Here is a 25253-nt window from a genome sequence, read left to right on the forward strand (position 1 = left end):
GAAATGAGATAGTGAAACAATTTTAACTACTAGCTGAATTCAGATTGTAAGATCATGATTTATAAGAAGTGTATGCAAATCCCAAGAACATACTATTTCTGAAAAAGGAAAAATCATTCTTCCAGTAGTATATTTTCTTTATATAACAACATTTACTTAGCTCCTATTGCTTTAATATGGAGGCACTCAGCTATATATTCTGAGAAGGACTTTATTTTCCTCTTTCAATCTAAATGTTGAATTTCCAGAGCTGCAAGCAAACTGGATGTTTGTCAATGAAATTTTGTATTATTGTACTAAATACTTCTGAAATACTATTCATGAATATACTTTGTTCTGCATGAAAAATCATGGAGAAAAAAAATTAAAGGACGTCAGGTCAGAAACAAAAATCTCTATATGTAATGGCAATGACTATTAAAAAGATACACTGGCAGGTGGATAGATATCAGAAAAGTTTTATTTTGATTTCTTTAAACAACTTCTAGAAGTCATTTGTGAAGTAACATACTAGCTAAAGCCCTACCTCATTATAAGCGCCCACTGTATACATTAAAGCATTCAGTCATGAATTTCGCTTTGTACCAAGAGAAATTCTAACTGCATAATTTAAAAGGAACAGGTACAGACGACTGCCCTCTTCCAAAGTATGTGTAATGATTTTTACACTCAGTGGCTGATACACATGATTGTAATTACGTTCTTCCAAGATAAAAGCTATGAACTATTTGACCAAGGAGCCAAGAGAAACAACCTGATTAGCCTTAAGCTGGAGTCTCCTTAAAATACATAAAATATGGGAATATTTTCTATTACTAGGCCAGATAACTTGGTTTCATAAATCTCTTTTTAGGAGGCTCTAAAGACATACTTTAATGTGAAACAAATACTTTTACTTTTTTTGCATCTGTACTTTGGTTGCTGTAGTACTTTCTAGTTTTGATGGAATAAATTTACTATTAGAACAGTTAAGTCATGCTTTTCAGCTCTCCAAAGCAAAACTTTTCTCTGAAAATCCCTTGCTCATGGTGTTAGAGCAGACCTGCTTGGGAGGAGTACCCCGACCTACCTGTGTGGCCTCCCTGGCGGGTCACATTCCCTTCCACTTGGCCAGCCTTCTGTTGTCTGTTTCCTCAGATATTTTTAGTAGTACCTTACTCTGCGGTCTACCAGATTTCTAGCTCCTGAGTAACTTTATGGTATACCTCTGCAACTTAATGGCATACGTGCTTCGTGTAAAGAGTGCTTACATACTACTGTCATGTTAATAGTTCATCTTTGATTTCTGACCTCTTTGTTAGTATGTCAGACGCTTGTCATGAGCACGACTTGAAAACTTACTATATACAGGTAGCGTGGTCAAGCAGACCAAGGACACGACTGGGAATCAGGAACTCAGTTCCAATCCCTGCTCTGCCAATGACTTGCTGTGTGACCCTGGGTGAGTCACTTAATCTCCCTGTCTCAGAGGCCTCATCTGTAAAATATGGATAATATTTGACTGACCTACCTTGCAGGGATTGTATAGGCAAGTAACTAAGTAGTGACTATAAAGTACCTTCTATGACAAGGCTACATAAAACTTCAAAATCTAGAGGAAGCACTCATTTACACATATTAGAACAGAGCATACAAGTTGGCTTACTGACAATTTATATTTTGCTATAGATATCAGCAAATCATTTTACTATGAAAAAGATTTTCAAACCTAATGTAATAAAAGTTCTAATTTATATTGTTATGAAAATAAATTTTAGTCACAGGTTTAGATTTGCTCTAACTGAAATTATGCATCTAATATACATTATGATCTATTTTCTCTAGCCATCCTCAATTTAGATACATCTGAAACCAGCATGGGTATTTCAAATTAAAAAGGCATGTTAACCACCAAATGTAAAATAGCTAGTGGGAAGCAGCCGCACAGGGAGATCAGCTCGGTGCTCTGTGACCACCTACAGGGGTGGGATAGCGAGGGTGGGAGGGAGACGCAAGAGGGAGGAGATATGGGGATATATGTATATGTATAGCTGATTCACTTTGTTATACAGCAGAAACTAACACACCGTTGTAAAGCAATTATACTCTAATACAGATGTTAATCATTTAAGGTATTAAAAACGGAACCACTTGCTTCAGGACAATGGGGCCAGTTGCTGGCACTGGAAGAAGACACCCCCTACCGCAGTATTTCAAGACACTGGAGGCCATTCATGAGGGAAGTAAATAGGGGTTCAGCACCAACTGTCTCTATGGCACCTTCCAACTCAAAAGCCAGTGGGGAGCTTCCAACTGTGAGGGGTGAGTCTGTTGACGCTGCCGGGAATCGCCCTGCTCTCTGAAACACAGCGTGCTCAATTATCACCCTTTCTGTCATCATTTGTTCAAGTCTTCCTTTACTCCTTTAGTACAGTTTTATAGTTTATTATTTTATTTGTATAAATACTTGGGTTTTTGGTTTGGTTTCTGCTTTCTGAGATTTAAAAGTTATAGTAAAATAAACTTCTGTATTCCCACACACACACACACACACAAAAGGCACGTTAGGCTTTACACCTTCTAATATTAGCTATAGCTACTGTGACTGTTACTGGCATAAATGCAAACATAGGAGCTATATCTTAGGTGTAGGCAAAGCTCATTAATCAAAGAGGGTGAATGGGCGAGACCAAAGTTTTGATTTAAAGCTGGTGCGTATATCTGGATGCGAAGCACTGATGTGCCTTTGTCTGTGGAGCAATGCACAGTGGGTGAGCCGTGGGCTCTAAGGGGGGCGCCCTCGGCTCCCGTCGCAGCTCCGCCGTTTCCCGGCTGCCTGACGGCGGCAGGCTGCTTACCTCTCCCATGTGGCACTTTCCTCCACTGTAAAAGGGGGATATACCGGCAATACTTACTTCCTGGGATGGTGTTAAACTTCAGGTAAAACAAAGTGCTTAAGCCAATTCCAGGTAAATGCTCAATAAATGCTAGGTGTTATGGACGTTAATTTAAATCCTTTAAAATATTTTTCTAAATCAAGAATCTCACTCTCTTACCCCTTCTTTCTCCATTTAAACGGATCAGTAGCTTTCAGCACACTAAACTTGATTTAGTAACATCTACAACACCCAAGGTCTAAAATATGCTCTGATAGTAAAGAGACTCCTAGAATAATCTCCTTCCTTAGGTGGCAAGTTTATGGGAATCAAACATTGTTATATACTCCTGTATTTTATCAAGCCAGGTGAAGACAAATTACAACGTGAGTTATCATACCTTTTCATTGTAATTTGATTGCTTCAGTCCATTGTAGTGGTAGACAGTAAAAGACTCTGGACCACTGGAACCCTGTTATAAACAAAGAACAATTAAAACTAAATCTTTATATCAGGCAATTTCTAATTAGCAATTGAAATTAAAATGGAAGTTTCTTAATTCCACATCCTTTGATTACGGAATCATCTGACAAAGCAAGACACTTAGACTTATGCAGTTAACTACCATAAAACCTAAAAGCTGAAATTTGCTTCTGGGGAAGAGACTGGAAATTGGGAGAGTGCTGATTTTTATTATAAGCTCTTCTACAGTTTATATTTTTAAATAAGTGCATGTATTACTGTAATTTTTTTAAAAAGGGACACAGTTCTAAAATGCAAAAAAATTTCCTAAAATGTATCTCTGCTTTTTTTCTGCTTATAATTTGTTCCTCTCAATAAATAAATACAGAAAGGCAGTGATACCACTTTCACTCAGATTCCAAACATATGCACCAATACTTCCAATTCGGTCCGCAGTACCAAACTGGGGCTTTCCATCCCCACAAATATCTTCTGAATATTGTGAACCTTAACTGTGAAAAGGAAACATAGTGCTGAGAGATTTAAACAACATTCAATAGAGAAAGGAAACTGAATAAATCAGTAGACTAACTTCCAGAGAAAGTGATCATGTCATTCCCACTGTTCTTTGGTTCTCAGTTCGCTAAAGCTCAAGTTCACCTCCCTAAACGTAGCCTTGAAGGCCGTTAACGGTGGGGCCCCTGCAGGTGCCTGACTCCCAGTGATTCGCTTTAGTGCCTACGGCTGAGTGTCCCCGTGCCCATCCCCCTTAAGGATCTTCCTGGTCATATCTGATTGTGACAAAAGTTGGGCCAGTGTCCCTCCTTGGAATTTTTTCCAGTTGGAAGCAAGAGAAGGCGCTCCTTTCCAACGAGAAGGGATGAGGTGGGGATGAGACTCCTTCCAGCCCCAGAGGCTCCCGGCACCACCTTCCAGGTGCTGCTTCCTCTGTCCTCCCGTCGCTCTGAGCTACTCCTCCCAATTCCTATCATCTTTCTGGCCCACGTCAGGCAGTTCAGGCTGGGATTTGCAACCAAGAAGCCTAAACTACAGGACCTAACCTACCCTTCCAGTCTTCTCTCCAGCCACTCACCTTCCTGAATTCTGTTTGAGACAAGCATATTCTTCATCTTCCCATGAAGAGACCTTTGGTTGTTGGCTCTTTGCACATTTGTGATTTTTTAAAGTCTTTTCTCATTTTTCAAGATCTGGTTCAAATCTTACTTTGTAAAGTTTGCCTTAAATACACTATTTGGATTCCTTATTACTTTGGGATCTTTCTAACAATTGTCTCAATTAATTTGTGAATCATATACTACTTTGCATTATCTTTTCAGTTGTTACATTTTTAACTGTTTTCAACTTTTCGGGTCTAAAATCTAAGCTCATAATTTTTTGTATCCCCTTCAAATGCTTTACAAAACAGAAAACTCTAGAATTTATTCAGTCATCTTAATTGTATACATGAGTCAGTGCAATTAGTCACTTAATTTGGCTGTTGATTTTCAGAGTTAGTTAATATACTTTAACCTACAAAATAAATATTTTACTACAATTGAATACAATTTACATATCTCCAGTTCTAGTAACTAACAACTGATATAAGATAAATAGCAACGAAAGGTAGTGTAAAACAGTGCTTAAAGTACTTTGTCTCTTTGCTTGGATAACCTACACTGGATCCTGAATTGGCCTCGTGCTAGCAGTATGACGTTAAACCATTTTCTTAAGTTCCCTAATCCTCTGTTTCCTCATTGACAAAAATGGGGGAAAAATAATACCTAATTTGTAGGGCACACGGTGCCTGGGTACATAGTACATGCTCAATAAATGGTAGCTGCGCCTGCTAGTCTTACCATAAACCATGCTGGTATCTGATGAAATGATCACAATACACCTGGCTAAATAATCTGGGTGGGTGGTAAAACCCTGCACTCGGATAGGAAGACAAGCCAGGTGTAGGCTGTAGAATTAGCCAATGACACAGACATAACTTGAGCATACTGAGACAGGTATAGATAGATCCTTTTAACTCAGCTCCTGTCACAGCCAGTGGAAGGCATGTCCCAGCATGAAGCAGCACAGCTCCACTCCAGTAAAAGGCTTTCCTTTTACTCAACTAAAATTCTCCTCGAACTTAGCACTGGTAGCAGTTCGCACTACATGAGGCTCCTTTACCTTCTTTGCTAGTATTTAGAAAGTCCTAAAAAGATACATACCAATCAATTAACAACAGTTACCCGAGAGAAGGAAAACAGGGGTGGGAGTGGTTTAAGAGAATCTTTCTCTTTTTACTCCACAAACTTCTGAATTTGAATCTTCCTTTAGAAAAACAATATCAATGTGTCTATATTGGTGTATATACTCTCTTCCACCACCCCTGTCCCCCAGAGTTTTGTGTTGCTGTATTGGAACACACAACTCTTCTATCCTCTCTGTTGGGAAAGTATTTACATGATAATAGTGCTTTATTAGTCTAATATCTGCATGTGAGAACATTTTTAACTAGTAGAAAAAAATGCTGAAACAATCATAATATGATCCTCCCAACAGAACAAAACAATAAATATATTTCTTCAGCTATGTTACCTGATCAGGAAAAAATTCTTGAAGAAATGGACCCAATAATATGATTCCTAATCCTTCTGGATCTAATTTATTCTTCATGAGATTTATACTGTGGGGAGAGAAAAAAGAAAACCAGTGGATACCAATGGAAAAAAAAGCTTATTTTTCTTCTTTCATGGTTAAATTACTATAACACATTTGACTGCCAAAAATCCTGACAGCTGTTCTTTTTAAACCCTTAATGACAAATACACAGGATGACATCTAATTTGCCAAAACTTGGTTATTTTTAAACCAGAGTAATCTGTTACTATTTAGAATTTAAATTATGATGATGACTTTGGAATATTGTTCCTTATTAGGTAAAGTAACTTAAAAACCCAGGCTTGTAAAAACAGGCTTTTAACCTCCCAAAGGCACATTCTCTTTGCTTCATGGCTACGCCTGTATTTAACTATCAAAAGAGGCATTTAACTTAAAATAAACTTTTTTTTTTTTTTAAGCCCAAAGAGAAACAGAAACAGCATCAAAAGCAGTGGTACATCAGATAAACAGAAACATCTCCGAAAAAGCTTACTTTCAAGAACCAAATGAGGTGGAGGCTTAAAATTCTTACAGTGTAAACTGAAGGTCAAAAAAGGTAAGATAATTCTCAAAGAGCTGAAGTATAGGTGTAACGATCAGGTGTAGCCCAGGCTGCTGACAGGTATTATGTGTGACTAGAGAGGAGGCGGAGAAAAGTGGACTGCAGTTTGAAGAGAGTTTTAAAAATGAAAATGGTCTTTTCAGAAAATTTTCATTCTCCATGTTATCTTTCAAACTATAAATGTCAGGTTAAATACAACTTAGGATACAGCTGACCCTTGAATAACATGGGTTTGAACTGCACAGGTCCACGTATATGTGGATTTTTTTTCAATAAATACATACATGTACCATAAATAAAGTCTCTTCCTTATGATTTTCCTAATAACATTTTCTCTTCTTTAGCTTACTTTAAGAATACAGTAATATAATATATATAACATGCAAAATATGTGTTAATAGACTGTTTATGTTACGGGTAAGGTTTCCAGTTAACAGTAGGCTATTAGTAAAGTTTTGGGGGAGTCAAAAGTTACACACGGATTTTCATCTGTGCGGGGGTCAGTGCCCCTAACCCCTGTGTTCTTCAAGGGTCAACTGTACAACATGCAAAGGATATGACACTTTAATGGGTCTGAGTAATGCCAGGAGGTTATGACATGAAACAGAGAAAGGCAAGGTCATATTATATTTAATATAATTTACCAGTCCTTGATAATAAGGCCCTGTTAATGGGCCATCACATATTATAAATGTGACTAGACCAAAGGACCGAATAAATAACTCAGTGCAATCTTTCTACTTCTAGAAAAACGATTTGACTCTACTGTGCTAACTTTAAGATTCAGGGTATGTTATGTATTCTTATGAAACAAGGAAAATTAAGTAGATGACGTATAGGCATCTACGTAAGACTCTGAAACAAAAAACCAACTTTGCCTTTTTCCTCCTTCCCATCTAAAGAATTGTTAGTAACCAAAATTACCTCAGTTCAATTCCCTTTTGCGTATCAGAGCAATGTAAACAAGGTCTCCACTTGGAAATCAGTTAAGAAATACGGTAGTTACTATTATCTTATTTATTGGACTAGTTCAACTGTCTCTGAATTTCTCCTCTTTAAGTTGGAATCAACAATTATGTCTACTAAGTAAGGGTCACATCACAGCGCTAGGTACTGACATTGAGACATATTAATTCAGATGTGATTAGTTTGCAAATGTTTATATGTATTTCATACTTCCGAAGAAAATACACCCTATCTATCTAAAAACAGAACAGGATCAAGTTCTAAAAACTGTGTACCAATATGTTTTATGCTGCTTTTGCTGAATCCTTTAAGCTAAAGTTTGTTCATTGTCAGATACATTTTCAGAAGGGGAAAAAAACAAAACAAGACAACTGTGCAGAAGAAGGAAAACTTAGTGTAGATCAAATGTGATTTTTAAATCACCCATATTTGATTAATATATTATATATTTGATTACCGTATTTGATCAAAAGATCTATCCACTTAACCAGAGAGAGATTTTCCCATGGATAATAAAGATCCCAAATTTATGGAAGAAGTTATAGATGTAATAATGTACATTATTAACGAAGACAACGACTGGTATTAATGTTAGGCAATACTGAAAATTATATTCTGTAACATACTGGGGCCACTTGCAAAGGCTTCAGATCATTTAGAATGTTCAGGGTCTTTATAAGACTGAATGTCAAAGGCCTGCTGGTTATTTAAGCGGGACGACTAGCAATACAGACATTCTACATAACTGTCACTACTTTCGCCGAAGGTGCTAAAGACATGCACAAAATTTCAAAATATGGAAGAAGTTTCACAGTGAGAAAAATAAGGAAAAAGGCATTTACATTTTTAGGACCCTTTTTAAAAAACTAGACCATAAGTGCAGAGTGGAAAAGGAAGCTCATTTTAAGTAAGTCAAGTCTCTGCTATAATACTGATTGGTCTGACTGCTTCCTAAATCGTTGCTTAATATCAAGTGCTATGCTTCATATATGCATAAACGCTTAGATTTTTTTTAAAAAGGCAATAATGTGTGTATAACGTTTTACATTTAACAGAATCAAGAGTTGGTTAAGTAATACTTCGTATGTAGCTTACTATTCAGGATCTGAAACAAGGTCCAATGCTTTCATCACATCTTCTAGGAGTGAATCAGGTATGAATCCATTATCTGGAAAAGAATTACAGAAGCAATTTGGATTAAGTTTACTTCAAGAAATGCTATTATTGCTGCTCAGCCAGACGCCAGTGAAGAATCACATAAGAGGGATACAAAGAATTAAGAAACAGCATGTTAAGTTTGTTGTGGGCACAATATTATTATTAGGTACTCTCTTAGTTTTCTTGGGCACATAGGTGAAGATTTATTTTCAAGGTTAGTTTTCTAATACAAAAATGAACCACACGACTTCTCCCTGAGAACTGCAAGGAAACCTGAAAGCCAAGTTACTTCTTAAACAGGCTTACAAATTTAAATGAGGCAAGTTTTTTCCTACTTAGGTTTTTAGCAGTCATCCAATTAAAATAAACCTTTACCAGTAAATTCTTTTTGTCGCAATGTTATTTTAGCTTCTTGCAAGAATGTTCATGAACCACCGTTATTTAGATCTCTGACAATATACGATCAAGAAAAGATATCTCTCGACTTAAATCAACAGACCTGATTTAAATAAAAGCCATAGATTTAATAGCGAAAAAAATTCAAAGTTGGCACGCAGAGTAGAATCAAATGTTGATGCAGAGTAGTTTATGGAAAATGGGCTCGATGAGGAAATAGCATTGTAAATGGCCCAAACTCAGATGATGCAATAGGACGTGATACACACAAAAAGCTTGTAGGGCAGTTTGAAACCACAGTACTTATAAACAAGCAACTTGATTCCCTTAAATGTACAATGCCTGACTTCCTCTACCCATTTATTCTTTCCTGAAGACTGTCTCAGCTTTAAATCAACTTCCAACACAATAACCTTTTCAGGGATTAGGATAATTAAGGAAAGAAAAAAAAAACAAACCTTGTCCTGGAGGACAAGATGCCCAAAAGCCCTGCTTCTATAATCAAACTATAGAAGAAAGTGCAGTTGCTCTTTCTGCACATAGTGTGTGCTCTATCGGCAAGGAAATAAAGAACTTAAGATTTTTTAAAGTCTTTTCTTAAACCTCATAAGCACATGCTTACCCATGTGAAGACAGACTGGCTTTGACAAAAAGGCTAAGAATCATTTAGGATACTTAAAAATTATCCTAAATATAATTTTAGAAAGTGAACATTTAGAATAATTCCAGTTTGTCAGGTTACCAATAATTGAAGGTATAGAGAATAAAAAAACTTGTTTGAAGGCACCTGTGAAAAACATTCAAGCTTTGTAAGCCTCAGTTGATGAGTCTGAAAGGCAGAAAATTACTCCTTTTGCTTAGTTAGGTCACAGCTAAAAGCTTAGCATTTCCGAATGTAAAACAGGCTTTATGTGGCTACTGGCGGCCGGCAACAGTTATCCGGATAGGTTTCCATGTTTACGGGCTGTCATGTATATCCACTTGACAGCAGCAATGTGTATTACAATATTCTTCTGAAGCACTGAATGGCAGGCAGCCTTATCTCTTCTTACTGTAACCCGAGACTCGGCTCCCATCCCCAGAAAGGGCTAATGGGCTGTATACAGACACAAACAACAACTAGGAAAAGGACACAATGACCTCCTTAACTCAAACGTGATTAACCTCAAGCTTAAACATTCCACCACGTTTCTAAGGGGCCTAAGAGATTTACAACGTGTAAACACGGACATTCTGGAGTACAGCAATGACTACACCAAGCCAGTGACTCTAGTTTTTGTACACACAGTATTTTATAACTGGAGACTGCAGAATCATTTTTTTCAATACCTCAAAGACTTTTAATACACCCAAGATTAGAAGAGGAGATTTGGAATTACTTTTTAAAACACTAATTTTGAAATTACTTTATTCTTTAATAATCATACCTGTCAAGACAAATTCTTTAGAAAAAGCAGCCTTAAGTCTAAGCAGATCGAAACTCACTCCATCTAGTATTTAGTCAGCTGGTTCCTCAGAGAATATGGAAACAGAGACACAATGATAAGAAGACCTCAATACCAACAGCAGAGGAAATCTGAGCGTACAATTTGTTGATTGCTCAAGCCGACCTAAGAAGCACCAAAGGAAAAAGCAGAACTTGAATGCATCGGTAATTTAACCACATGAATATAAAATGGCCTTGTACAGGCTTTCAAGCTCAGAAGAACGGGGAGGATGGGCGGGGAGGGCAAGGGGGCAGTGCCCGCGGTTGTGACGGTACGCAGCTACGGTGCCAACATTCACATACAGTTAAATTGTGTTTAAGACATTTGAAAAGGAGGAAAAAAAGCTGTTCGTTTATAAATTTAAAAAAGAGGGGTTTCTTTGTTTCTTTAAAACCCAGTAAACAGACGGCAAGAAGCGCCCAGCTCCTAGAGCTCGGAAGAGGAACTGTGCGCAGAGCAGCGCTGGGTAGGGGCACAACGGTGAAGTGAGCTAGCAATTTGCTGGGTAGGAGGATCAGTTCAGAATGGTGAAGAAGTCGAGCTGGCCTCGAAGGAGAAGGAAGGACCCATCATGATTCCCATTTGGAAAGATGGTGCGGAGCTTGGCAGGCCTCCTAGCAGAGGCACCAGCTGAAGGGAGAGCTGCAGGAGAGAGCAGGTGTCAGGAAGCCACAGCGGGACAAGAAACAGCGGACAAGAAACAGCGTGAGAGGAGATGGGGACCCAGCACTGGGGACCGTTAATGTTTTCAAACCCCTGTAGGTGAGAAAAAGTACAGTTTCTTAGGAACAGAGGAGACAAGATCAAGTTGAGAATTTAAGTGCTGTTGGTTTTAGTAAAAAATTAACAAATTATTTTATTTTTACTCAATGTTGTATCATACTTTACCTAGCTATTATTATTGACGCTTTAATAACATATCCCTACAATTTAATAGAACTCTTAGTGAAGAAAAGTATGTTGGCTTTTGCCCAGAGGCAAGGTTAGGGCATTTTCGTAGTCACGCTTGCCCTGGTCTCCTGGCTTGTGTCTCCTTGCTGCTTCGCGCCTCTGGCCCCGTCAACAGAGGCCATGGACAGCAGGGATGCCATGACCCGGGGGCCGGGCACGGTGCTTAACACAAGCAGCTGCTCAATAACATGTGTTACGTTCAATTATTCAAGCTAATCCTAATTTCAGATTTAAACAAACTGCTCTGTTCAGGCACCATGGTCCAACCAAAAACAGCTCTGTGAATTGTACCTAGGAAGTTTACAAAGAAACGAGTAGCTGCTTTACGGCCTGTCCCGCAGAACCACTTCAATTTGTGATGGGAAAGTTGCAAACCAAACTAAACAAGCTGCACAGGATAAAGAAAAAACTATGGCTGGGGCAGCAGGAAACAGTGATGAGAATGGTACAGCAAGGTGAATGGAAGTGACGGAAGGGATGCAAAGGTAGAGAGAAGACGACGTGATTTAAGAGGAAGAGAAAAGACAGAATTAAACAAAAGACAACTTCTAGATAATGTCTAAGGATGGGTGTATACTAAACTATCTACAACAAGTAAAATTATTCTTAAAGATGAAAAAAATGTACCACACTGAAATCATTCAGACAAAAGATGCTATCAATATATTTTAGCAACCTACAAAGAATACAAGGGCTCTTTAAAATTAAAATATATATCCCTTGTCCAAAGAGGGTTGATGAAGTCTACAACGGGGGGGGGGGGGGGAGAAAGAATAAGAGGGAGAGAGAGAGAAGAAAACAAAACAAACCCCATTACGGGCGATGCTAAAAATTTCAAATACCATCTGTGTAGAATTCAGTTCTTTGGCGTGGCGATTACTGAATAAGCTCTATGCTACACGGTTTTGGAATTTTTTCTTTTTTAAACAACAGTATGGTCAACTTTTTGAGTACCTGAATAATGATGTAAAGTAGATACAAAGGCCATCTTACAGCTGAGGAAACTGCGGTTAAGGAACTTGCCCAACATCACACAGCTGAGTTTACAGAGGTGGGATTTAAATCCAGGTTGTCTGATACCCACTGGAATGCTTTTAGCATTTTAGAAAGCCATTTTCTGATACCTGGAGGCATTCCAAAATTCCTCTCTTGTCCAGTATCTTTGATCACATTGATCAATTTACCTCTGTCCCTACTCTTTTGTTTTTAAAAATTACTATAAAATATGTATCTGAATACAAACCAAATATCCAAACTTTCCCCCACAAAAGAGATGTAAAAAACAAAATGAAACAAAACATAAAAACAACGCCACCCCCCAACCCAAATCCCCAGGAAACAAAACTATGGACTTTCTCTAAAGCCCATATGTAACACTTTATATAGGACCAGTACCTGATTGTCTTTAGGATCTGAGCACACACACTAGTGTTCATTTCCGTTTGTGAATTTGGGATTCTTCATTAAAGGGACCATGTAATTAGAGATGGTATGTCAAGGTCCTGCTTGAAATTAAAAGGAGAGGCTAACAGCTAAAAATATATTTTTGAACTTATTTTATATGTATGCTTGGCGTCAAAATAATTATTGAGCTCCTTAGATCCTAAAGACTCTGAAGTAGAGACTAACTGCTCAGTGGGAATGACAGTCAATATCATATCCTTATTCCAATAAATTAAAAATAGTTAAAAGTAGACAAAGAGGTTAAAACACAGCTCTTTATGACCTCAGCCTTTTAAAAAGGTACTGGTAGTGGAGAGAGGGGGAAAGATTGCTTGACCTTCTGGAAGAACACCTCGAATCTGGTCTCAGTTCTCACAACTAGGCATGCAGCTCTGAAGAAGTGACCTAAACCCTCACAAGGTTGGTTTTTCTTAAGAACAAAATGGTGCTGGTCATCCCTGCTTATCTCCTAGGTTTATGGTAAGGTTTTTAATGAGACCACGCAGGTAAACTGCTTTATAAACTGTGATGCTTCATGCAAAGGCCAGCCATCATGATAATTACTATTTTTAGACAGGTCCTCAGTTACTAATGGTCTTTTGAAACCTAAACCTGATTTATAAGTCACCTGTTTAGAACACTGAACATACAGTCTCACGGAGGCAATGCCGTAAATGGTGATTAGCCCGCAACTGCATGTAATTCACAAGATGCTGAAAGCAGGAGCTAACAGTGCTGATTACAGGTCTACCTACCTGACAGGCACGTGCAGACACCCGAGGTGGGAGCGAGGCTGAGGTGGGGAGGGTGAGACAGACACCAGAGTACTCACGGGTACCAGAACTTGGATTCTCTTCTCGTTAGCTTCCCTCTAGGTCAGTTTTTCTACAAATACTCTAAAGAGGGTGACAAACGGCAACTGTCACCACACCAGCCTCTGCTAAACGGAAACTGGAACTACCCAGAAACTTGTAAGTACTGTTAATATAGTAAGTGTTCTGAGAAAGCCAGATCTGTTCAGATCCTGAAATAAAAGTGTGCTATGTTGGGGGGAGGGGGGATCAAATCAGTAAATTAGCTGATTAGTTTGTGACTAAAAATGAAGAATTTTCTATTTTTAATCTTTCAGCTTCCTAGAGTGGACTGTCAATAGCTAAACCGTAAACAGGGATATTCAAATGAGAAAGTGGAGTTTCTTTTCTATGTGAGTCACAGACAGAAAGAGAGGGCTTTTCTAAGGTGACCGGACAAGTTCTGTTTGCTTAACAATTCAGATTACAGTCCTGCTAAGTTGTCACACATAAAACCATATAGATGAAAACTAATTTATTTAATCAATAATTTTCTCTCTCTAGTAAAAACACAGCAAATTTATTTTCATATGTATTTCTCAGGACTCAATTCTGAAAAACTGCCACTGATCATACACATTGTTTTAATATTGCCAATAAGATAATTTCCCTTGTAATTTAGTAGACAGAATGGAGCCTGCTACCTCATTAATGATTTTAAAAAATTGAAATTGCAAAAAGCAAACAAATCTACTACTTGTGACTATAAGATACTAAAGTTTAGTTTTGGTATCTTTATTCCTGACGGAGTTGTTTCAAACTGGCCTTCTAGATAACATCAGGCTCTTCAAGTCCACGTCTCCTACGGCTGTGAACACTCCTTCTTGCTTTCAAGGCGTTTCTCTATGCCTTTGTTCCTTCACAGCTATTATCTCCTAAGATATTCTGATACTCTCCTTGTACATTTCCTTTCTCAAGAAACTCATTCACTTCCAATTTCAGTTTCAGTTCTAAAATTCTCACTAAAGAAACTAATGCAGAGGGATCCAAAACGCCAGATTACAGAAAAGCCATACGTCTGGTTTGAGAATGGTCTGTAGTGGTCACAATGGGGTAAGAGTATGCTTGATATCTTGGACAAACATTTCAAATCAAAATTAAGCAGCACTATAAAGACCTGACTGGAAACTCCGGAAAGACACCCAGTTTATCCATGCCACCTTACATACTTCATCCTATAATGTATTCCACTCTAGAAGGAATCCTCCTCTCATACAGTAATTACTATCAATATGGGTAGAAACATGTCACCTAACGTATCTCGAAACAGAGCAGGCATTTACATATGTATGTGTATACCACTTCACGACCACTCTGCCCTGGGATATGAGGTACAGAAAAGGCAAACATCTAGAAGCAGGGTGAGAGATGGCAGGGGAAAAAAACCTAGTACTTTAAATAAATCCTTAAGAGGAGGGTATGCCACAGGAAATCGCTTGACTCATTCTCTGAAATATATTTCTTTAAAATATAAATCCAAGCCTTGACCGTTAATTTCCTTGATTATTCCGATAACCATCACTTCTCTTTAGTACATGCTACATAATTATTTTTCTTGTGTCCTGTCTTTCCATTCAAGTCAAACACTTTGCTGGCTATTCCTGGTATATTTCTATCTTCTACCTCGTGTTCATAGGTATCATTTTCTCTTCTTTGTGCTTCCATTTGCCAACATGATCGTACGTCCTCAGGTCTCCACGATAGCTCTCTAGCTAATCTCAGTTCACTTTGATCACATTTCTTTTAATCTTATATTATTTATATCAATCTTATTTTCATTTTAACTTGCTACCGTTTCCAAAAACTGTACTTGATTAAGTTTGATCCTAAATCAAAATATATTAAAAGCATTTAGGAATAGAAATGATTTATTTCCTGTCTTTTCCATCAGAGGATTCATATTGGTAAGAGAATGACTGTATTTGTCACCCTCTATGACATAGTTCAATGTGCTACATATCCCGTTCTTTTTTCTTTTTTTTTTTTTTTTTTGCGGTACGTGGGCCTCTCACTGCTGTGGGCCCCGCCTCCCCCCGTTGCAGAGCGCAGGCTCCGGACGCGCAGGCCCAGCGGCCATGGCTCACGGGCCCAGCCGCTCCGCGCCATGTGGGATCCTCCCGGACGGGGGCACGAACCCATGTCCCCTGCATCGGCAGGCGAACTCTCAACCTCTGCGCCACCAGGGAAGCCCAATGTGCTACATATCCCAATGATTCCAGCTGAATGTTAACTTACTATAAGACGAATTTCATTCAGTGGTGGGAAGATATAAAGGAGTAAATTACTTCTAAAGACTTGGAATGAAATGTTATTGGAAGATTAAAAGATTATTAATTCCAAGAAGAAAGCAACACTTATTTTTCTTAAGTTAGGGAAAAGGCATAGTGGAAGAAGCTAACTGAAGGTCAACTCACCAATACCAGCACCAATTAACCTGAGGTGTAGAGAGAGAGGAACTCACATTTATGAAGTACCTACTATGTGTTAAGGACTGGGCAGGTGATTTCTACAATGCTATTCATTTAATCTTCATAATGACTCTCAAGAAACAGGTGGTTATTATCATCTGATATATAAGAAAACAGATTTATAGACTGAAAAGTAACTAAAGTTATATGGTTACTAAGATTCTTAGAATTTCTATGACTGAAATTTTTAGAGATGGAAAGAGTAGATCTCCAAGAGTTAAAAATTTCAAGACAGAAGAAAGTGTATTTATAAAGATAACTGAGTCCATTCAGGAGTTGATAAGGATTAACCCAACAACGTAGGTTCCTTCCTGGTAATTTACAATGGAACATTAGGCATGGCTCGGTTTTAAAGTTATACTGGAAAAGTCAGTGAGTTAGCTGTCATACTTTAGTCATAACCATTATCGAAGTACATAAATGCAAAGATGATTAAAATAACCTAGCTAACAATGACAGAGTTGACGCTGCAGTGACATATATGTGAACTTTTAAGACAACCTTTGTTAGTGCGGTAGAGAAGCTAAGCTCAGGCTCAAAAGAGAATCCTAAAGATGATTTTTCTTATCCTTCTTCTGTATTTTCTTCTGGCACAATTACACAGAAATATTCTGGGGAGTGACATCAGCAAGATGGAGGGCTAGGAGACCCCAACTCATGCCTCCCACACAGGAAGCCAACAAAAACAATAAACAGCACAAACTGAAGAAAACCCCCCAGGGAAAGTACTGGGCTACAAGGAAGCAGCAAAAAGCCCTGCGGAGCTCCAAAATAAATCAAGGATAGCTGCACAGGACAGTATGGGAAGTGTACTACCCGAGTCAAGCCATAACCTCGTCAAGAGCAGCCTGGCACCAGGAGGGATGGCCTCAGAGGAAGGTCACCACACGGGGAAAAGGAGAACCCCTGCAGGCCTCTCCGCTGGAGACATGTGCAGCCTTTGCTGCAGTGGTCTCCTACCAACATTGCTCCCAGCTGATGGAGCTGACCACAGTGCTTCCCAGCCCCTGCATCTACTCCCAGAGGCTAGAGTTGTCCCTCAGGAGACCTGCCCTCAGGGACCCCAGTCTCTGCTGTACCCTGCTCTCTGGAATGAGGTGCGCCTCAGCACCTCACCATATACAGGACTGGAGCTCTGGGCCTCATCCTTGGTTTCAGGGTAGTGGCTTTGTCCCACCATTACCAGCACAGTGTCTGCTGCCCTGGGCCCCGCCTACTGGATACCAGGTTATAGCTCTGACCCATCATCCTCAAGGATGCTACCATCACTGAGCCCTGCCCCACCGCCCCGAGGTTGAGGCGCTGACACATCAGTGCTGAGACTGGGCAGCACTGCCCTGAGCCCACTGCTGAAGCTCAGCTTTAACAGATCAGCACTGCAGTTGTGTTGCTGCTACTGCCTTGTGACGGCCGCGTGGGGCCAAAAGTGAGACTCTGACCCACCATCCCCAGTCTATGCTGCTACTGCAGCCTGGGCCCAAGCCACCACCACAGCTTGTCATCCCAGGGCCTGTGCCACTGTCACACACCCCCACACCCGTAACCACTATGGGGAGCCCCTGAAACTCAGGTCCCAGGTCCACGGAAGAGCTGTACGTATGTATACCGCAGACATCAGTGCCATACCTGCAGCAAGTGCACCTGTACCTCAGGACTACTGTGGTAGTTCTGTACGCACCGGATCCTAGGACCCTGGCTCTGTTACCCTGAATGAATAGCCAAAATGATCTTGAGAAAAAGAGAACAAAGCTGGAGGTAGCACACCTCCTGACTTCAAACTATATTACCAAACTATAGTAATCAAAACGGTATGGTATTGACCTAAAAACAGTCACACAGATCAAAGGAACAAAACAGAGAGCCCAGAGATAAACGTACACTTAAATGGTCAATTAATTTACAACACAGGAGCCATGATATACAATGGAGAAAGGCCAGTCTCTTCAATAAGTGGTACTGGGCAAACTGGACCACTGTCTTACACCACACACAAAATTTGATCTATTTTGAGTTAAGACTTGAATGTAAGACCAGAAACATTAAAATTCTTATTATGTAGCAAACATAGGTGGTAAGCTCCATGACATCACTCTTGGCAATGATTTTTTGGATTTAACACCAAAAGTGGGGGAGTAGGTGAAATGAGTGAGTCATGGGGATGTAAGGTACAGCATGGTGATTACAGTTTATAATACTGTACTGCTTATTTGAAAGTCTCTAAGAGAACAAATTTTAAAAGTTCTCATCACATACATAAAAATTTTGTAATTATGTATAGTGATCAATGTTAATAGGCCTACTGAGGTGATCACTTTGAAATACATAGAAATGTAAAACCATTATGTTGTGCACATGAAATATTAAACATCAGTTACACCTTAAAAAAATAAAAATCCTGTGGTGGTGGTGTGTAAATCACTTTGAACTCTACCGTACAGGCTAAGAGACAAGGGTTAAAAATAACTACATCTACAATATTATGTTAATGGATACACAATATAAAGAGATGTATACTGGGACATCAAAATAAATTATGGAGGTCACGTAAATGCATTGAACTTTCTTATGTAACTGAAGTTAAGTTGTTGTTAGCTTAAAATAGTTATAAGACTAAGATGTGTTACAAAAGCCTCATGATAAAGAGCAAAAACCTATAATAGACGAACCATAAAGAGAAGAGAATCAAAGCATACTACTATAAAAGAAATCAAGTCACAAAGAAACCAACAGAAGAAGAATGAAACTACAGAACTACAAAACAATTAACAAAGTGGCAATAGTAAGTCCTTACCTATCAACATTTACTGTAAATGTAAATGGTTTTATTTCTCCAATCAAAAGACACAGAGTGGCTGAATGGGTAAAAGAACAAAACCCAACTCTATGTGAGTCTATAAAGACTCACTTAAGCTTCAAGGACATGGATAGGCTGAAAGTGATGAGACGAAAAAGATATTGCATACAAATGGAAAACAAAAGAGAACCGGGGTAGCCATCCTTATGTCAGACGAAATACCTTCTAATCAGAAACTGTAACTGTAACTGTTGTCTTGTTACAGTCAGACAAACTGTAACAAGAGACAAAGAAGGTCATTATGATAAAGGGATGAATATATCAGGAGGATATAACAACTATAAACATACACGTACCATATATTGTAGCTCCTAAATGTACTAAATAATTATTAACAAATCTGAAGGGAGAACAGAGAGCAATGAAATAAAGTAGGGGACTTCAGTACCCCACATTCAACAACAGTTTGATCATGCAGACAGAAAATCAGTACGGAAATAATGGATGTGAATTACACTTTAGACAGCATGTACCTAACAGACATATACTGAACACTCCATATACCAGCAGCAGAATATGCATTTCTTCTCAAGTGTACAAAAAAGATTCTCCAGGATAGATCACATGATAGGGCATAAAACATGTCTTACCAAATTTAAAAGGACTGAAATCACACCCAGTATTTTTTCCTACCACAATGACAGGAAACTAGAAAAAAACCACAGGAAGAAAATGCAAAATATATGTAGATTAAACAACATGCTCCTGAACAACCAATGGGTCAAAGAAAAAATGAAAAGGGAAATCAAAAAATATCTTGAAACAAATGAAAACAGAAGCACAATGTATCAAAACTTAGGGATGCTGCAAAAGCAGTTTTAAGAAGGAAGTTTATACTGATAAATGCCTACATTAAGAAACAAAAAGACCTCAAATAAACAACCTCACGTTACACCTTCAGGAACTAAAAAAAGAAGAAAAACTACAACAGAGATATATGAAATAGAGAACAGAAATATAGAAAAAAGCAATAAAACTAACAGCTTATTTTCTGACAAGATAAACAAAACAGAATTAAAGAGGAGACACTGTAACTGTTACCACAGAAACACAAAGAGTCAGAAGAGACTGCTATGAACAATAACACACCAACAAATTGGACAAATGAGAAGAAATTGATTAATTCCTAGAAACATAAAACCTAGTAAAACGGACTCATGAGGACAAAGAAAATCTTAACAGAGCAGTAACAAAAAGGAGACTGACAATGTAATCCAAAACCTTCCAACAAAGAAAAGTCCAGGAACAGATGGTTTCACTGGTGAATCTATGAAACAACTAAAGAGGAATTAATGCCAATCCTTCTACAAATCATCCAAAAAAGTAAAGATGAGGGGATACTTCCACATTCACTTTGAGACCAGCATTACTCTGATACCAAAGCCAAATACGGACACTACAAGAAAAGAAAACATATCATAATCCCTGATGAATACAGATACAAAATATTAGCAAACTGAATTCAACAGCAGATTAAAAGGACCATACACTATGATCAAGTGGGATTTATTCCAGGGATGCAAGGATGGTTCAACATATGCAAATCAACAGATCTGACATACCACATTTATAAAAGAAAAAAATTGTATGATCATGTCAGTATGCAGAAAAGGCACTTGATATAATACAAAATCCTTTCATAATAAAAACGCTAAAAAATATGGTACAGAAGGAATGTTCCTCAGTGTAATAAAGGCCATAAACAACAAACCTACAGCTAATATCATACTCAGTGGTGAAAAGTTAAAATCCTTTCCTATGAGAACAGGAAAAAGACAGGATTGCCCACTTTTGCCATTTCTATTCAGCATATTATTGGAAGTCCTAGCCATAGCAATTCGGAACAAAAAGGAAATAAAAGGCATTCATATTGGAAAGGTAAAAGTAAAATGATCTCTGTTTGTGGATAACTTGGTCTTATATATAAACCCTAAAGACTCCACTAAAAAACTGTTAGAAAAATGATTTCAGTAAATTTGGAAGATACAAAATCAACATACTGTTATCAGTTGCATTTCTATACACCAACAAGAACTATCTGAAAGTGAAATTTAAAAAGCAATTGCATTTACAACAGCATCAAAAACAATGAAACGCTCAGGCACACGTTTAACCAAAGAGGTGTAAGACACTGAAAACTGTAAGACACTGATGAAAGAGACTGAAGAAAACACAAATGGAAGGATACACTGTGCTCATGGATTATATCAAGAATTAATAGTGTTAAAATGTCCATACTACCCAAAGTGATCTACACAGTCAATGCAATCCGTACCAATATTCCAGTGACATTTTTTCACAGAAATAGAAAAAATTATTCCAGAATTTATTTGGAACCGCAAAAGATACTGCACCATCAAAGCCATCTTGAGAAAGAAGAACAAAGCCAGAGGCATCGTGTTACCTGATTTCAAGCTATACTGCAAAGCTCTAATAATCAAAAGAATATGCTACTGGCATAAAAACAAGCACATAGCCCAGTGTAACAGAATAGTAAGCCCTGACATAAATTCATGAATATATGGTCAGCTAATTTTTGATCAGAGTGCCACGAACATACAATTGGGAAAGGATAGTCTCTTCAATAAATGGTGTTGGGAAAAATGGATATCCACATGCAAAAGAATGAAACTGGACCCCTATCTTACAGTATTCACAAAAAAACACTTTGAAAAGGATCAAACAGCTAGGTGTAAGACTTCAAACTGTAAAGCTACTAAAAGAAAATGTAGGGGAAAAGGTCCTCGCCATTGGTCTTGGCAGTGATTTCTTGGATAAGACAGCAAAAGAACAGGCAGCAAAACTAAAATAAACAAGTGGGACTGCATTAAACTAAAGAGGTTCTGCACAGCAAAGGAAATAATAAAATTGCAACCTATAGAGTGGAAGAAAATACTTGCAAGCCATGTATCTGATAATAGGTTAATACACAAAATATATAAAGCAAAATATATAAAGACCTCAAGAGCAAAAACACAAATAATTCAATTAAAAAGTTAGCAATGGACCTGAATAGACATTTTTCTAAAGAAGACATACAAATGGCCGATAGGTATATGAAAAAATGTTCAATATCACTAATCATCAGGAAAATGCAAATCAAAATCATAATGAGGTATCACCTCACACCTGTTAGGATGAACTTTATCAAAAAGACAGGAGACTGGATTTCCCTGGTGGTCCAGTGGTTAGGACTACGCGCTCCCAATGCAGGGGGCACGGGTTTGATCCCCGGTCAGGGAAGATCCACATGACACATGGCATGGCCAAAAAAAAAAAGACGAGATTAAATGTTGGTGAATTTGTGAAGAAAGGGGAAACCTTCTGCACTGTTGGTGAAAATATAAAATGGTATCTCTATTAAAGAAAACAGTACAGAGATTCTTCAAACAATTAAAGACAGAACTACCATATGATTCAGCAATTCCACTCCTGGGTATACATCTGAAGGTAGTGAAGTCAGTAGTTCAAAGAGATATCTGCACAATCACTGCAATGTTATTTACAACAGCCAAGCTACGGAAACAGCCTAAGTGTCTGTCAGTGGACACAGACGACACTGTTTATGCGTGTGTACACACACAGGGGATATTATTTAGCCATGACAAAGAGGGAAATCCTACCTTTTGTGACAACATGGATAAACCTTGAGGACATTACGCTAAGTGAAGTAAATCAGACGTAGAAAGACAAATACCGTATGATATCACTTATATGTGGAATCTAGAAAAGCTGAATTTGTAAAAACAGAGTAGAGTGGTGGTTACCAGGGGCTTGAGGTCGGCTAATTGGGGAGATGTTGTTTAAAGGTAGAAACTTGCAACTAGTAGATAAATAAGTTCTGGAGAACTAATGAACAGCAATGGTGATTATAGTCAACAACACTGTATTATAAACTTCAAAACTGTTAACAGATCAGATCTTAACTGTTTTCATCACAAAAAAGAAGTAATTATGTGATGTGGTAGAGGTGTTATACCTAATGCTAAAATAGTAATCATTTTGCAATATATAAATATATCAAAGCAACATGTTGTATTCCTTAAACTTACAGAATGTTATATGTCAATTATATCTCAATTATTAAAAAAAGAAATATTCTGAAACATTTATTCATCTGAATAAATAAATAAATGACTTAAGCTCTTTGAAAAGTTATTCAAGAGGTGGTATTTTTCCCTATTTAACACCATCAGAGATCAAGATTCAAGTAATCATAACTTTAGTACCACAAGAAACACAAAACCCTTACACCATGTGAGAATATGATGATCACTGAAGTTTCCTATTTTTTTTGGTTCCCATTTTCACCATTTCCTATTTAAAAATTTCAAGAAATGCAAGCCTACATTTCTTTCAATAATCCCATAACTCTTTAAAAATAAAACTCAGGAAAGTATCAATATATTTCAAACATATGAAAATATAAAACAGAGGCAATGTTAATAAAAAATAAAATCTTTTACCTTCTGGATCATAAGTTTGAAAAACTCTTCTGGCTTGTTCTGAAGGAGCCTCAGGGGCAACTAAAGCCATATCCTGAAAACATAAAAAAGCATGCTATCAACGAGCTACAATATAATGGCATTGAAAATAATGACTGATAGTTTTGCTTTATATTATTGTCCAAGTAAAAAATCTAACTGGAAGCATACTCTAGCTTTCAAATATTTAAAAATTAAATCCAGAGATATGACAGCAAACAATTACATAGGAATGCAATTGAAATTTACTACTTTAGGAAGTATGTTACATCAATACCCAGGCACAGATCAATAATCAAGTTCTGCATGTTCAGAATTTTAACTTTTATTAAAGGAAATATCGAAAAGGCGGATTTCTTTTTCCCATAAAACTAACTCTCTATCGTGACTAGTTTCTTTACAAAGTAAGCAATATTACAATTTACCAAAAATAAGCACAGAATTCACTGTTATCTTGGACTCTTCACAAACCTTTACTCCACATATATCAACCATTATGAAACTCTACACTTGACTGACATGAAACTAGAATCTAGGTTCTAATTGTTTTCCTCTATTCGTAAATCTGGTCCAAGCATCTGCCTGTAATTGTGTTCACTCAGACACACCTCATCAGAGAACAAGTTTCCAAGCATCCCTTTTTACCATCTTGAATCCTTTATAAGAAGTAGGTATAAAGGGAACATATCTCAACATGATAAAAGCTATTTATGACAAATCCACAGCCAACATAATACTCAATGGTGAAAAGCTAAAAGCCTTCCCGCATATAAATTAATGAACTTAGAACGCTCCCTCAACAACATACACAAAAATAAACTCAAAATGGCTTAAAGACTTTAATATAAGACATGACACTATAAAACTCCTAGAAGAGAACACAGGCAAAAAAACACTGACATAAACCACAGCAATGTTTTCTTAGGTCAGTCTCCCAAGGCAATAGAAATAAAAGCAAAAATAAACAAATGGGACCTAATCAAACTTGTAAGCTTTTGCACAGCAAAGGAAACCATAAAGAAAAAAAAAAGACAACCTACAGAATGGGAGAAAATATTTGCAAATGATGCAGCTGACAAGAGCTCAATTTCCAAAATATACAAACAGCTCATACAACTCAATAACAAAAAAACAACCCACTCAAAAAATGGGCAGAAGGGGCTTCCCTGGTGGTGCAGTGGTTGAGAGTCCGCCTGCAGATGCAGGGGACATGGGTTCGTGCCCCGGTCTGGGAAGATCCCACATGCCGTGGAGCGGCTAGGCCCGTGAGCCATGGCCGCTAAGCCTGCGTGTCCGGAGCCACAACAGTGAGAGGCCCGTGTACCGCAAAAAAAAAAAAAAAAAAAATATATATATATGGGCAGAAGACCTAAATAGACGTTTCTCCAAAGAAGATATACAGATGGCCAATAGGCACATGGAAACATGCTCATCGCTAATTATCAGAGAAATGGATTCAGAACTACAATGAGGTACAACCTTGCACAAGTCAGAATGGCCACATCATTAAAATGTCTACAAATAATAAACGCTGGAGAGGGTGTCGAGAAAAGGGAACCCTCCTGCACTGCTGGTGGGAATGTAAATTGGTGCAGCCACTATGGTGAACAGTGTGGAGGTTCCTTAAAAAACTAAAAATAGAAGTACCATACGACCCAGCAATC

The 25253-nt window shown here is 37.9% G+C and overlaps 1 protein-coding gene across 1 annotated transcript in view; it reads right to left on the reverse strand.

Annotated features, from left to right (window-relative positions):
• MINDY3 (MINDY lysine 48 deubiquitinase 3) overlaps positions 1-25253 on the reverse strand; it is a 94846-nt gene that overhangs the window by 1135 nt on the left and 68458 nt on the right. The window contains exons 11-14 of the mRNA XM_065871856.1: positions 23572-23644; positions 8593-8665; positions 5907-5994; positions 3256-3327 (exon numbers count right to left, since the gene is read on the reverse strand). Coding sequence (XP_065727928.1) covers positions 3256-3327; positions 5907-5994; positions 8593-8665; positions 23572-23644 — 306 coding nt within the window. The remainder of the gene's footprint in view (positions 1-3255; positions 3328-5906; positions 5995-8592; positions 8666-23571; positions 23645-25253) is intronic.

This window comes from Phocoena phocoena, chromosome 2, assembly GCF_963924675.1.
Source record: "Phocoena phocoena chromosome 2, mPhoPho1.1, whole genome shotgun sequence".
In the NCBI taxonomy this organism is placed as follows: Eukaryota; Metazoa; Chordata; class Mammalia; order Artiodactyla; family Phocoenidae; genus Phocoena; species Phocoena phocoena.